At 43.5% G+C, this 15,298-nt stretch overlaps 1 protein-coding gene across 2 annotated transcripts in view; it reads left to right on the forward strand.

Moving 5' to 3' along the window:
* Nucleotides 1-2,301: 2,301 nt before the first annotated feature.
* CMC1 (C-X9-C motif containing 1) overlaps nucleotides 2,302-15,298 on the forward strand; it is a 64,995-nt gene continuing 51,998 nt past the window's right edge. The window contains exons 1-2 of one of the 2 annotated variants that reach the window (XM_019536210.1): nucleotides 2,302-2,447; nucleotides 14,894-14,986. In XM_019536210.1, coding sequence (XP_019391755.1) covers nucleotides 2,375-2,447; nucleotides 14,894-14,986 — 166 coding nt within the window. In that variant the 5' untranslated portion in view covers nucleotides 2,302-2,374. The remainder of the gene's footprint in view (nucleotides 2,448-14,893; nucleotides 14,987-15,298) is intronic. The other variant, XM_019536218.1, reaches the window with a different exon arrangement.

Below are 15,298 nucleotides of genomic sequence, written 5' to 3' on the forward strand. Positions count from 1 at the left end.
ATAGTATAGACAGGCATGGTGTTTAGGGAGGCTGTAACAGAGGACTGTGGGTTGCTGCTGGTAGGTATACTTCCTAAGCTCTCTGATTGCAATGTCCAAATGAGTTCCAAATACACCGCAGGGAGGGCCAGGACAGTGGTGAATGGCACTGGGGTCAACAGAGCATTCATGCTTGGTCTGCACCCCCTCCAGGGTTCAACTGTAGAGCTTTATTGTATAGATAATCAGTGAATATAGGTTTAGGGTTGACTTCAAGCTCACTCCTAATTATCAGTGTAGATATAGCTGAAAATCTGCAAGAAAGCATCCTGCAACAGAACCAGAGCAGACTGCAAGACTGTGGGACAGATGCCCTAAAGCAAACAGAAAAAAGAAATTCTTGTCACCACACACCTCTGTTGTTTATTTCAGCTGTTTCTACTGTATCTACTTATTGTTTCATTCATTCCCCTTTTCAAAGCACCTTTTTATACTGCTTGTATTCTGCACAAATTATTCCAAAGATACTTTCAATTGACATGCTGGCTCAAATTCTGTCTGCAAGAAGCAGTATAGGTATGATGACTCCATTTGCCTTTTTGAATAAAGTCTCCTAGAACTTATTGGTAGTATTTTCCATGAGTTACCTTTGTGTTTTGTAACATGTCACCCCTCACAGATGGGAGGAATTTCCTGCGATCTGCTTCAAATCTTGCTCATTGCATACAGACTAAGACAACAGGCAGGCAGCCATGGTGGGGTGCAGCCATGGTGACACAGCTCAGAATCATAGATTCATAGATCATTAGGGACTGGAAGGGGCCTTGCAAGATCATTGGGTCCAGCCCCCTGCACTAAGCAGGAAAGACAACTGGGGTCAGGTGACTGCAGCAAGGTGACCGTCAAGTCTCCTCTTGAAGATTTCCAGGTTAAGTGATTGAACCAGCTCTGGAGGGAGCTTATTCCACATCTAGACACTGACTGTGAAGAAAATTTTCCTAGAGCTGAGCCTGAAGCGGTCTTCCAAGAGTTTGTGGCCACTACTCCTGGTTTTCCCTAAGAGTGACCTTCTGCCTTGCTATTTGGTTAGCATGTGTTTGTCACAAGAGTTGTAGAGAAGAAGGGCTGCAAGGGACCTCCAGAAGTCATTTAGTCCAGTGTTTCTCGACCTGTGGGTTACGACTCAAAAGTGGGTCAACTCACAGGAATATATGAAAGAGTAGTGAACAAACTTTAAAAATGGATCAACAAACTTCAAAAATGGATTCTCCTTTAAAGGAGAAAAACATGGGAAATGGTAGCTTTTCCCTGGCAGGCTGGCAACGTTCCCACCTGCAAGGGGCTGTTTGGGGCTCCCTGCCTTCCACCCCCTACCCTCACACTGCAGGACTGGGGCCTGGGGGTAAGGGGCAGTGGACTGGGAGCGAGGGGTGCTGGGTCACTGTTTACAAATGGGTCCTGGTACAAAAAAGATTTAAGAAACACTGATTTAGTCTAATCCCCTCTCTGAGGCAGAATCTTTCCTATTCGAACCATCCATTACAAACATAATTTAAACCCTATGTAAGACTTTCCCTCAACCCTGACCTGGCACTGTAACCTGTCCCTGGTAAACCAGGGGAACCGGGGCAGCCAACGTCCCGCTTCTGTGAAGTGCTGCGTATCCCCTTATTTCATCCTAACTGTAACCCAGTACTGCTGGGATGCACCCCTGAGGACACAGGGACAGCTGTGACTTCTGGTTGCCTTACACTTGCTACAGCTGCTTTTTTTCACCTCGCATTCAAGTCGGTGCTGGGGCCTTGAACGGGTGATGTGTGCGTTGGGGACCGACCCAAGCTGGTCACGTCACGTGCGGATGGGGCCTAATACGACGGGATGTAACAGCACAGGTGTGAGGGGCAGCTAAGCCTTTTCATATGTGGCTGGAGGTAAAGAAAACCACCAGAGGATTAGGATTCATCATCTTGACACAACATCCTCCTCTGTGCCGTCCCGAGACACCTCTGCCCCGGGGCCATACGAGGGCGGGATCGCGGCGCTCAGCGCACCTGATGGACACGGCCAGTGACGCAACGCGCGTGCGCAGAGGCCAGGCTTGGGCCCACAACAACACTGAAGCCACCACGGACGTCACTGGTCGCTAAGGGTTGCGCCCCGCCCCCAACCCGCCCCAGCCTATAGGGGCTTCACGTCCCCACCTGCTTAGCCTCCTCGTCTCCCAGCGCACGCGCATAACACAGCAGAAGGTTGGCCTCCTTTGAAGGCCCTCAGCGCATGCGTGCTTCTGCTACCCGCGCCCGTGGGCGGGTCACGTGCCCATCTCCCCCTCCCCCCACTCCTGTTTCCGGGGCGCTGCGCACGTGCGCTCTCGGGCAGGGTCGTAGTTCTGCGCATGCGCCGGGAATGTGGCGGCGGTCGTTGCGGTAGCGCCGACTTGCAGATGGAGCATCCCGCGAGTGCGGCAGGTAGGGGCGGTCCCGCCCCCGGGGGAGGGGCACTGTCCGCCCGCGCCCCCGTCTTACTGACTCCAGAGCGCCGTGGCGAGTCAGGCTTGAGGGCTACGTCGCCGCCGCCAGAGCTCCCTGTGGGAGACAGGGAGCCGCGCTGGGGAGCCCGGGGGGGATGGGCAAAGCTGAGCTGCTCCTCGCCCGCCGTGCTGAGGGTGGGGGGCTGCCTCGGTGGGGGCACGTGCAACAGAGCTCCCTCTCCCCGCCCGGGGTAGCCCTGCCAAACTTGTGCCCACCGGGTCAGCACTCAGCTTTCCTGCTGTGGCTCCAGCCAGCCGAGTGCTGCTCTGCTTCCTTCACTTCCAGCAGGAAGCGCCCACTGAAGTTCCCTCTGCTTGGAGCAGCCAGTGGGAGGAGGAGCCACTGCTGGAGGCAAGGGGAGCGATGCACCTGGCAGGCTGCAGCTGTACTGGGAACAGTCCTGGTTGAAGCTGCACGCTGGCCAAGGCCCGGGTTGGTCGGACTACTCTGTTCCTCTCACCTCCAGCAGCAACTCCTTCTCCCAGTCCTGCCCCTGCTGTGCCACTCTGGATGGGCTGGGGGAGAAAGCCCATTGGCCATGTTTTGCCTACCTGTGCTCCATGGTTTTCCTATGTTGACATGCAGCAGCAACCCTAAGCCCTATTCCCATACCACTTCCCCCTGTTGGTATCTAGCCACTGTTCCCAGCCCCATTCCCACATAGTTTCCTGGTGTTGATACCCAGCTGCTGTTTCCAGCCCTATTCCTATGTACCTTCCCCATGTTGACTTCCAGTGGCCATTGCCTACTGTCTTATATGTATCCATAGAACACTTTGGTTTTTAAAAATAAATGAAACCAATGACACTGACATTCTTCTTTCTTCTTAAATTGGTGGACTTGTTTGTTCATTGTATTCAGCAGTCTGGAGGTCTGTGTTTGATCTGTGCCCTCATTCTGAAATGACAAGTGGTGGTAGATTGGAGGACTCCTCAGTATATGCTTGAGCCATTGTTATGGTTTGTGAGGCCAGGGCTCATGGATCCGGTGAGCAGTGGTGCAGAACTTACTGATGGTATTTCTGCATATGGTTTTGTTTTGCTTTGTTTTATTTCAGCTGTAACTATTATGGCTGTGAAGAAAACCTCGAAACATGAACTAGATGTAGAAAGGTCTATGAGTTTGCAGAGAGGGTGGAACAATAGCTCTGAGAAGTGTAAATCAACCTATTCGTCTCAGTTTTTGCCAGTTGAAGAACCTGGCCCACATTGTCTTTGGTATTTAGAAATACCAAAGACCTGTTGGTCAGTGAAGCTCAGTCACACTTTTTTTCTGAACATCTAAACCAGTACTCAGCCTTTTAGACTCAAGGTACCCTTTGTTATATTCAAAGCACCCCCTATTTTGTGGACCCCATTTCTTGGTAAATGCGTATAGCACTTGATTTGTAAAGTCTGGGTGCAGTGGTCCAGGCCAAATCAGTGAGGATGAACCTTTTGGCACATATGCCACAAATTACCCCTGCACTCCCCATAAGTGCCACTCAATCTATTTCCCCTGCCAGATATGCTACTCTGTTTTCTGCTCACTGCCATGTGCTCCTTGCCCAATCTGCTGCTCTCTTCTGCTTCCTGCCCTATTTGGCTGCCACTGTGCTTCCTGTCCCCTCCCTCATCTGCTGTGTACCATACCCATGTTAGTCACACCTATTATAAATGATCCAGTCATAGCTCTTTAAAAATAAGGATTCCTTTTTCTTTTGTATGTACACAGCAGGAGGTTTAACTGAGCTGCTGAGTGGCTGCTGTTAACCCTTGTGTGGTCATTTGGAGTCATAAGAGTGTCTCAATAGATAAATTAATACTTCACTGAAAGATAAAGAGGCATCATATGGTAGAAGTGTGGGGTGGGCCTGGTTTTTAGAGACAGGTGTACCAGAGAAGAAAAGGAAAGATGATGTATTGTACCAGTGTTTTTAGGAAAACACAGCACTATCATGTAGTGGGGCAAAGAAAAAAAGCCAAATTAGATAAAGAATAGCCGGTTTTAATAGCTTAATATTTTTATTTAGTTTTGAAATGTCATTGGCCGTCCTTGAAAATGAATCATTGGATGAGGACCATATTTCTGTTTGAACTTGGTCCATTGATGAATCTTAGTAATGTGCAAAGAAGGGAGTGGCTGTGGTTTGCTGGGTCTATGTTTGATAGATTGATTTTGGAACTACCCTGAAAAAAATGAGGACTCTTTAACAATTGAAAATACTTCTTGGTTGAAAATCTAAAGTAATATTAGCAGGCTTCAGGTCTTGTGTTAATGTAATGCAATCCAGAGGTTCTTAACTTTTTCTGTATAATACTTCTGGACAGGTGAAAAGCAAGGTGGTATCGAGAGTATTTGGAGCAGGTGATGAGTGTTTAAACTATATTGCCTGTTTGTGTACATTTTTAAATACTCTTGGAAGGGTTAAGTGAAAGGTAGGTTTTGTAGATGCAAGCAAAGTTAGAGCTCATTAAGCACAAAGCTGTGCATAAAATATTTAAGAAGGGAGGGGTGGACTCTAGCATTTAGGTTGAAATAAAGCAGGACAAGAATGCTTGTAAAAAAAAAAAAAAAAATGTATTTTGAATATGGGTTAAAAGCTATCAATAAATCCACCGGTAAAATTAATAGTGTAAATGACAAAGTATGAGGAGTGTTAAGAGTATACAGTGCTGCAGTAATTGAACTTACTGAGTGCAGACGCTTAATGAGCTGTTATTGGTTGATTATATTTCTCATCTCTTGTTCATGAAGTTTTCCCTGGTCCCTTAATACTGCCTTAACTTATACCTTAGCTGTGTTCATCTGTTTATCCATATGTTGTCCATTTTGCTTGTCTAATTGTTGCTGTTTCTCATATTTGCCATAAAGGAACGTAAAAATCAAGCATGGCTTTAAAAGTCTCTATTTCAGGTTTGCTTCTTTTTGACAGATAGGGGAACTTAATGGTTGCAGGTACATTAATTAACTCATATGACTGGCTTACCTCTTTTCCCCTCAATTACAACATAAACATTTATGTTTTGGTTGTATTAGCAAATTATTGTCTTGCTTTGAGAAGTTTTAAGTGCTGTGTTCTGCCAAAACTCTCATCTGTGGGTGGTGTTGACCTTTTCAATGTAACTGAAATTCTGGGAAGCATATCAAAGATACATGGGTAATAGGGTGAGATTTTTCTGGCAACAGGTGTGAAAACATTTAGGTTTAATTTCAGGAATGTTGGTGTTGTACTTTATATCTAATCTGTTTGGCTCTTGTTAGTTTATTTCTGCTGTCACATTTTTATGCATCTTTTTTGCATAAGATGTAGTATTACGTGTATTTACACTTGTGAAACACAATTTTGTGTTGAATGGTGTTAATGCTAAGATTAAGGTAGCCTCTGCTATCTAAATTCTGTTTGTGTGTATATACACTAGGACCTGGTCTTTAATTTCATAATAACAATTTTTCCTTATGTGGTGCAACTTATCTGTCTTATGTGATAGCTGTCTTAAAAACCAAGATGTTCTTCTGGTCTGTTGAACTCTGTGGGTCTGATGACCAGCCTGGTTTTCTGCTTGTTGGTTCCACTTATAATGCACAGAAAGCAAAATGAAACAAGTCAAGGTGGGCAATTTGGGAGGACAGAATGATGTGTGGTAGGGTGGGGAGTCTGCTCTAAAGCCTTCCCTTTCCTGACTCTGTGCTCTCCCAGAAATCATATCTGCCAGTCACCCTGCAGCTGTAATCTTTACTTTTAGGGTGCACATCTTAGCAATGGGCTTCACACTTCAATCATTCCTGAGACTTCAGGAAAGAAATTCTGGTCTGGTACACTTAGGCTAACTCTGTGAGCCTGGGACAGCAGTTGAAGAATCTGGTCAGATGGGACTGCTGCAGCTATAAGTATTGTACTCTGCTGTATGTATTTGTAGGATCAGGTCCTTAATTGTTTCCTCACTCTTAGTAAAAAGCAAATATAGGATGGCTTTGTCTCAGGCAGTTCTTTACTCACCAAGATAAAAAGTTGTTTTATGTTCTTTGTGTGCTTGGCTGTATTTATGATTCAGTGGAGAGCTGTGTAGCTGAAATCCCACATAAAATTATCAAAAATGAAGTACTCTCTGAATCTAATTTTTTCTCTCTCTCTTCTACATGTTATAGCATTGTGGAATCTGATTCCTGAAGTATTGTAATATAGCTATTGCACATTTGTGGTAAACAGCCTTGTCAGTACTCTTATAATCCAGCACTGCCATATTGCAGGAACACATGAGCCCCAAAGCAAAATGTAAGATAACAAACTCAGCCAGTGAAAAAGGTGAAAATTGACTTTGAGGTGATGATAGAATGGTGAGAAGTTAGAGCTTTGGATATTTTCCCTGGTGTTGTCATCCATATACTCTATTTTAATTTGAATTGATGTGAATATAGGGTAGAAAAATCTTAACATCTGAAACTTTTTAGATACAAAAATACATACTTCCCTGTATTAAGAAAATCCTAAATCTGGTTTTATGGAGCAATAACATTAACCAAATTGTTTATAGTTTATTAAAAGTAATATTTCAGTGTTTTATATCAAATCACTTTTAATTTTGTTTGTTTTTTATAATAGGAATGTTTCATAAACAAAGAGCTACTTTTAGGCCTTGCTTCTGCAAACATTTATGTACATAAGTAAGCCCATTGAATTCAGTGGTATTACTCATATCCCTAAAGAGTTTTAGGTCCCAGTGCACCAGGGAGCTGTTGGACACCTGTGCCCAAGTTGGTTGTCATTAATTTACCATATTTCATAGATTTAATAGATTTTAGGGTCAGAAGGGATCTATTAGATCATCAAATCTGACCCCTTGGCCTGGACAGGAAAGAGTGCTGGGGTCAGATGACCCTAGCCAGGTGTCTGTCCAATCTCCTCTTAAATACCTCTGAGGAAGGGGGGGACAGCACCACGTCCCTTGGAAGCATATTCCATAGTTTGGCAACCCTCACAGTGAAGAACTGAAAGCCCTGCATAAGAGATCAGCCAACCTGTAAGAGAACAGACTCTTACCTCTTGGAGAGAGATGTAGCCCGTCTTGTCCAAACAACGCCTTATCCTGGAAGTACAGGTCATGGTCAAGGAATCCAAACCTTGCATGATGGCACCATCTCCAGAGCTGTGAGTTGACCTCTCTAATGCAGTTGCTGTAGAGTCCACGATTGCTGATGGATGAGAAGACCACCTGTGCCCCCGAACCTCTGAGCCTGGCTCCCAGTGCCATGTAGTCACTTATGGCCCTGCCTGGACTATTCTGGGCTGTGTCATTCGTTCCTACATGGATGAGGACCATGGGATAGTAGTCAGAGGGCCTAATCAAGTCTGGAATCCTTGTTGTGATGTTTCAGATCCAGGCTCTGGGCAGGCAGTATATCTTCCGTACCGCGGGATCTGGGCAGCAGATGGCTCTCTCTTTTCCTCTCAGGAGGGAGTTGGCCACCACAATGAATTTAGCTGAATACAAGCTGACCCTGAATTTAATTATTGGATTACCCATTCAATAATTAGGTTCTATACATGGTAAACATATGAATTTGTTATTGTTTTCTATGTATAGAATCTTAATTATTGGAGGGTCATCTTAAATTGGCCCCTTCCACCTCTGCAGAGGGGCAAGCAGTACCGGGGGGCAGGTGGTAGTGGTGGGGGTGACTTAGTCTTGGATTTGAGTAAGTTAAGCAAGAGTCTGAGGGAGAACTAACATTAGCAGAACACTTTATGTATGTATGGAATCAGCAGACCCATTAATCTCTCCAAATTGAATTGGAAGCCTCTGATTCGATTTGGAGAGATTAGACAATTCAGACACCGACACAGCTTTATATGCTTTTTCTACGTACCTCAAGGTACCAGGCAGCTCACAAATGCTGAGATGGTGGGGCGAATGGAGCGTCCCATGGGAGTACAGGGGTCGGGGGGGGGTCCCCAGTGTGCTTGGTGGCGGACCAGAAGTACTTACAGTCCACTTCTGGGTCCACTGCAGAGCATGCAGGGGACCCCCTTATCCCTCCCCCCAACTCAGCAACTGGTGCCTCCTGAGTTTTGGGGGGGCACCTGGGGTCCTCCCGGAGCTGATTGCTGAGCTGGGGGGGGGGGTGTCCCCTGCAAGTTTTGGCAGTGGACCCAGAAGTGGACAGGGGGTGGGAGGGAACTATACAAAGCTGTCATGGTGCATATATATATATGTAATATGCTATGCCATGATAGCTTAGTATAGTTCCCTTCCTTGTGTTTGAAAACAATTTTATGGCAAATTCTCTATTATAAGATTGAAATTAGCGATTTTAAGACTGCTATTAAGATGGATAGTAAATTGGAATGCAGAATCTCTTTGTTTTCCTTGAGGGCTAGCAAGGTGCGCTCATCTTTGTTCGATCAGAACTACATAGTAAAAGCATGAAGTTATTTCTGAGGGATTTGTGACTTTGAAAGTTGAATGTTGTAATAATCTAGTTAAGGGGTGTCAAAGAGAGAGCCTCTGCAGCCACATCATCCAGCCATAGTGCTGGGCCCATACTGACGCCAGCATATTTAACAACTGGGTTTATAATTAGGTAATAGCAGTAGTATTTAAAACCAGACCAGATAAAAGTTTGGAATGAAACTTAGTTCTATGGTTTAAGACTCTGGGATATTTTTTTCAGACTGTAAAAGAATCTAAAATGCTGATGTACCTCGAACAACTAAAAATGAAAGATGATTGAACTTTAAGGGATTACTGTATTTTCCACTTCATTTTAACATAAACATTTATTTTCCTCCTGCCCCCTTCTCCAGCCTCATAGTCATTTCTTATTGCTCATTCAACCATCCGGATAGTGATACGAAAGGGTGGCAGGCCACCAGTGAGGTCTTCAGTGACAGTGCCTTGGTGAACAGCCCCCATGGCAGCTATTGTGCTAGAAGTGGGATGGTTAGTCTGTCAAGATGCTGTTCTTATAGGGTGTCTATCTTTGTAGTTTCAAGCTAATAGTTGATAAATATGACAACTCATCCTAGTGTAACTTCTGGAAAGGAGAAGAAACTTTCAATCTTTTCTCCCTCAGCTGCCATCAAGAGCCTGTTCACTACTGAAAGAATTTCTCAAATTCCTATTTGCCTCCAGAGCTTCCTAGGTTTTATGAGTATTGGGAGAGAGATGATCCTGGTGCTCTGACCTTTCTCCCAGTGTCCTTATCCTGTGAATTCCAGGTTTATTTGCCAGTCTGGAATTTAGTTAGGTTGTTCTGGTTCCTATTACTGTAGGTTTCCTGGTTCTTTTTCCTCATTATGTAAATAATGAAAACTGTTAAACCAAGAGGCTATGGTGCTTTGCCATCCAAAGTAATAAATAGCTTCTGGAGCTGAGGCTTTTACTCCAACCATGGAAAGCTACTACAAATGTTCTCGAGTCATAAATACTATCTAGACTACCATTTCAAGCAATGCAACTTGCCAAAACTACAGTTTTTCTTTGGCACATGCTTGGGTGTTTAGCTGGATAGGAATAGGTTGAGTTCAGCAGTCCACCTCTATTTGGTATGTCCCACAGGCAAGATCCCTTTTCGCCTCTCCAGACATTCTCTCTTGATCTTACTGTCCTCCTCTTTCTCCTTTCATCTTTCTCACTGATGTCTTCAACTCTTATTTGGTCTCTCCATCTTTTCAAGAGAAATATCTGCTCTCTACTTGCTCTGTTCTCCTCTTCCATCTTTTGAAAGGAATGAGTGGTTCCAGCCACACTGCCTTCTGGTTCTTTCCTGCTCAGGATAAGGAGCTGCTAAAGGCTCCAAAGTCCCTTCTTGCCAGGCTGACACTCTTAATTTCCTTATTCTTTTAAAAATATTCAGCCTGCTGCTGTTCACTTTTATTTGTACTTCTGTGGGATTTTCCATTTTCTTTTGCAAAGCTAACCCATCAGTGTACAAAGCAATAATAGATGCATCGTAACTTTGTTATTGTAGGGAGAGGCAAAGATTTCTTATTTTTTACTGGAACAACTTTGTAGTTGGGAAGAACTCAGGCAAGGTTTTGAATGCAAGGCATTCTTCGTCAGGTCTCAGATCATGGGAAGTTCAGGATAGTGAAACAGCAGAGGGGAGGGGCTGAGAGAAATTCTCTGGGGTAGCAGACACAGTTAGCAGAAGAAAAGCTGATTACTGGGAGATCAAGGCCTATCGAAAGGGAAGAGGGGTCCTTCTTACCTTCCTTGTGTGGAAAGAATTCAGGATTTGGGTAAAATATCATGCGCCATAAACCTGCTAACAATATTTAGTCCTTGGTTCTTCATATCTAGTCAGCTTATGAATTTTTGTTCCCAAGTTCACTTTTTAAAGGTGTTAGGTAGAGTGTTGGGTAGATTTCCTTTGAACAGGAGGATTGCGAAGTCAGAGAGGGAGTGGTTGTTAACAATGTTGGCACAGTTAGGTGTACCAAGATTTACAAGATGAACCATAAATCTCAAATAGGAATCCATAGTGTTTAAAGCTTTCTGGCCTATTTTGGTTTTTCTGATTTCTTTGCAACAGAATTGCTTTATTATTTTTGTGTGGTCAAAAATCAAGTGAAAATGAAGAGGTGGCATTTTCTAGGTTATGCCTTGAGTCTAAAAAGGTTGAAAACTACATGTCCACCAGGGCCCAATTCCAGCATGCAGGGAATGGGAGGGGGTGGTGCTGGGTCCCTAGGGCCCAATTTTAGCACGAGGCAAGGAGGGATCAGTGCTGGGCCCCAGGGCTTGCAGACTGGCCTTATGCCACTCATCTTGTTCATGGGGCCAAAAGTTTGAGCACCAATGAACTAAGGAAATATGAATCCACCTTATGGTACATTTGTCTAGTCTGTAACTGGTTGGGCTGTCATAGTTAATGAGCAGTTATCAGTAGCTCAGTGTTTGCTTGGAGGAGGTATCAACTATGGTTCCCCAGGGGTCTGTTCTGGGTCTGGAATTCTTCAACTTCTTTGTTAATGATGCGGATGATAGGTTTGTGTGCATGTTTAACAAAACTGCATGACACCAAGTTTGGTGGAGTGACACACAGCCTAACCTATAAGGCTAGGATCCACAATGACCTGTATAAACTGCAGAAATGATCTGAAATCAGATGAAATTCAAGAAGAACAAATGCAAAGTCCTGCATTTGGGATTGAATAATTGCATACACATATACAGGCCGGGGAAGGATTGACTAGGCTGCAGTTCTTCAGAGAAGGACCTGGGGATTACAGTAGAACATAAGCTGTATAGGAGCCAATAGCATGTTCTTGTTGGAAAAGGCGCCAATAGCATATTGGGTTGTATGAACAGGAGTGTCACTTGCAAATCAAGGGAAGTGATTTTGCTACTCTATTCAGCATTGGTGAGGTCTCATTAAAAGTCCTACCTTCATTTTGGGGCCCTAAACTTCAAGTAAGATGTAGGCAGATTGGACAGTGTCTAGCGAAGATGCCTCGCTGCTGCCTCTGTTGGGGTGGGATGGGGTGTCCCTCTGCTTGTCCCAGGGCTTGCCCACCCACTGGAAGCCTCCATCACAGGGGCCCTGCACAGTACCTGCCCAAGCCCTGATCCTGCAGCTCCCTCCAGGGGCTGAGCCAGGCTGGGGGCGTAGCCCAGGGATAGGGTGTAGGGTCAGCAGAAGACAGACTGCAACCTTGATTCTAAGAAGAGGTCCCCCCCATTCAGTGGAATATATGGACAGAGGGCAGGCGGCTGCTGTGGCTTGGGCTCCAGCCCCTACCTGGGATTGGGGCCTTAGCCACAGCTGCTGTCTGCTCTCTTGCCCCCTCCCTCCCTGCCCACTGCCTCTGCACCCTGCCATCTCTGCCCTGCAGTCACCTATCCCATCTCTACCCCTGCCCTGTGAAGCCTCTACTGCCCCATCTGCCCCTCTTTCTCCCCCACCTTTACCTTAGCTCTGCATCAGCAGGCTCCATGCATGCTGCAACCCAGAGCACAGCCCCATAGCAGCAGTGTGTAGCCCATAGCTCTGCTCTGTGCCCCAGGCCAGAACAGGTATGGAGACGGCTGTCATGAAGCATGCGTAAGCAGGAAGGGAGGGGGCATGGTAGAGGCTGGAGGGTACAGAGGAGGGGAGGGTACAGACTTGGGGATGGGAGAGCAGACCTGGGGGAGAGGAAGGGGAGGGCAGAGGCCTGGAGGAAAGGGGTTGTGGGGGGCCTGAGTCTGCCGGGGGGAGGTTGCAGGGAAGCAGGTACAAGCAGGAGACAAACTGTCTGTCCCCATTGCCTTATTGCAGTGGTGTGTGGGGGTGGGGGGAATTAAAGATGAACATGGATTCTATATATGGAAAATTATAACAAATTTATACATTTTCCATGTATAAAATCTAATTATTAGGGTGTTGTCTTAAAATCAGGGTCATCTTAGATTCAAGTAAATGTAATGTATCTTTTAAAAGGGGAGAAAAACCACTTAATGCATTTGAGTTGTAGGAAGCCAAGGTGGTATGAGTTAAAAATAAAGGCTTAACAGTGTCCAGTAACCTTTGAAATCCAGCACAGATGATTTGGGTGGGTGGGGAGATGGTTAAGACTTTTGCATATACTAATTTACTGAGCAGGGCTTGTTGAGGAGCATTACCACAATTTCATTGTCTGTTCAATGAAACCTCCTTCAGTCCAAATATCTGACTGATGGCAAGATATGTGAATAAAGCTTGAGTGAGCATGTTCTTAAGTGTGATAGTTATTTATAAAACATTTCTTTTAAGTCTTGTTCGAAAAAATGTATTGAAAGTTATGATAGTGTTGGAGTGATGTTGTATCCATGATGGTACAGAAAAATGCAAGAAGCAAAGGTTTTTATGGGTAGTATCTTTTTTTTGGACCAACGTAATAGTTCGAAGGGATATAGCTTTTTGGATACCACTGTACCATTTCTTGCAATTGTTTTGGAGAAACAACCAAAGAATTGTTACTGAAAATGATACAAACTCTTATGTTCTTGGGGTTGAGGTGAGACTTAAAAGGCCTTCTTATGCTTTATGTACATTTTTACAGTGAGGCATTAAATGGATTTTGATTGAGCTTTCTGTTTTCTTGTGGTATTGTCTAACATATTAACACTTGGAAACCTATACTATAAAATATAGTAATATAATATTTTGTCTTTGCAGAGGGTTGTCCCGTGTTGTTTTATGTGCCCTTGAACTTTAAGATAAAAGACTTAAAAGCAAAGAATGGTTATCTTTTATCTTCAGTATATTGCTATATTATAATCTTTCATTTCATTGTCAGATTTCCACAATAATATCACAGATCGCATATTTTGTAACTGGTGGTATTAACAAGCTTTTAAAATTTGGTGAGATTGGAATAAAAAGAGATGTGAAATATGATGGTTTCTGCATTGTCCTTTAATCTGCAAAGCAGTTGAAATTAATCAATCTGTATTTGAGGAAATTATGAAATATTTGTTTAGGGATCTTTGTTATTGAATACTTCATTGTATTGTTTTCACCAATATACATTTTCAAAATCACATGAGCAGTTTTGGTTCTTGTGACTTTTACAGCCCATGATATCTGAAGAACAGTTTACTTAAATAACTATGCATCTAAGGAGGCAAAGTAGGATGATTTGGAGATGTATGTTGGACAATAAGATTTTTTTTTCCCTTGGGACATTTTCTTTTAATTTAGTCATTTAAAAATAGAGCTATGTTTAATGTCTGAATCCTCTTCAGTTTGGTGTAGGTGAAGTTGGAAAAGATTGCTCTACTTGTAAATGGTGTGCACTTAATTAACTATAGTCCGAAATACTAACTATACTTGGAAAACTAAATTTTACCTGTAAGTCAGTAAAATAGACGTTATGACAGTATGTTAAACGCAGTTTAGGTCAGTTGCATTTATGACTACTAGGTTAAATTTATCCAAAAAAGGACTCTTTAAAAAGTTATAGCTGTTTAAAAAATTAACAGTTATGCACAGATGTAATGTGAAATATATAAAGTTGAGCTTAAATATCTATTATATCTCAACTCCTAAGTGACTTTGGATGAAAACTGCACAGGGACTACAAGATGATAAAGTTAATGTAGGAAATAGTGTACTGTTTCAGCTTGCTCTAATTCTTTATTAAATGTTGTGCAGTTCACCTGTTGTGTCCAGTTTGTCCTGCACAGTGAATAAAACCAAAACAAGACGAGTTTAGGTAACACTCATCTTTAATAAAATGCACCCTTTTGATGATCATAGACTTGTTTCTTGTGTTTTGTTTTTTTAATTTTGTTTTTACTGTTGTATTGCTGCTTCTGCTTCACTGTTTTTTTGCTCATTTGTAACAAAATTAGTGTGTCATCTAGAAACAGTGTTATATTATTTCTACAAATTATAATGACTGTCACTGAAACATAACAGTGTTTGCTGTGTTACAGAGGAACCCAAGCTAAGACACGTAGAAAAAGATGTTTTGATTCCAAAAATTATGAGGGAGAAGGCCAAGGAGCTGTGTTCAGATAAAGTGCAAGGTAAGATTCAAATATTCATCTGAAGATCAAATCTATTGAATTATGTGACCTGAATTTAATCCTGTGGCTCAAATAGTTGCTGAATTAATATGTATTATCTGCATTTCATTCATTCCATGTGAAACAAGTATTACAGTATACAAAACTCAGATTTGTTTCAGCTGCTTTATAGTGTTCATTAAAATTTAGCAACAAGGTTGTTGCACGTGAGTGGCCGGGGGCGGGCGGGGGGGGGACTTTTCAAAACTTTGTCTGGAGTCAACAGTGGAATAGGAAAACTATTAGTTTCCCCATAATTCTGTTCAGCATTTC

Source organism: Crocodylus porosus, unplaced genomic scaffold, assembly GCF_001723895.1.
Source record: "Crocodylus porosus isolate Cpor-Errol unplaced genomic scaffold, CroPor_comp1, whole genome shotgun sequence".
Classification (NCBI taxonomy): Eukaryota; Metazoa; Chordata; order Crocodylia; family Crocodylidae; genus Crocodylus; species Crocodylus porosus.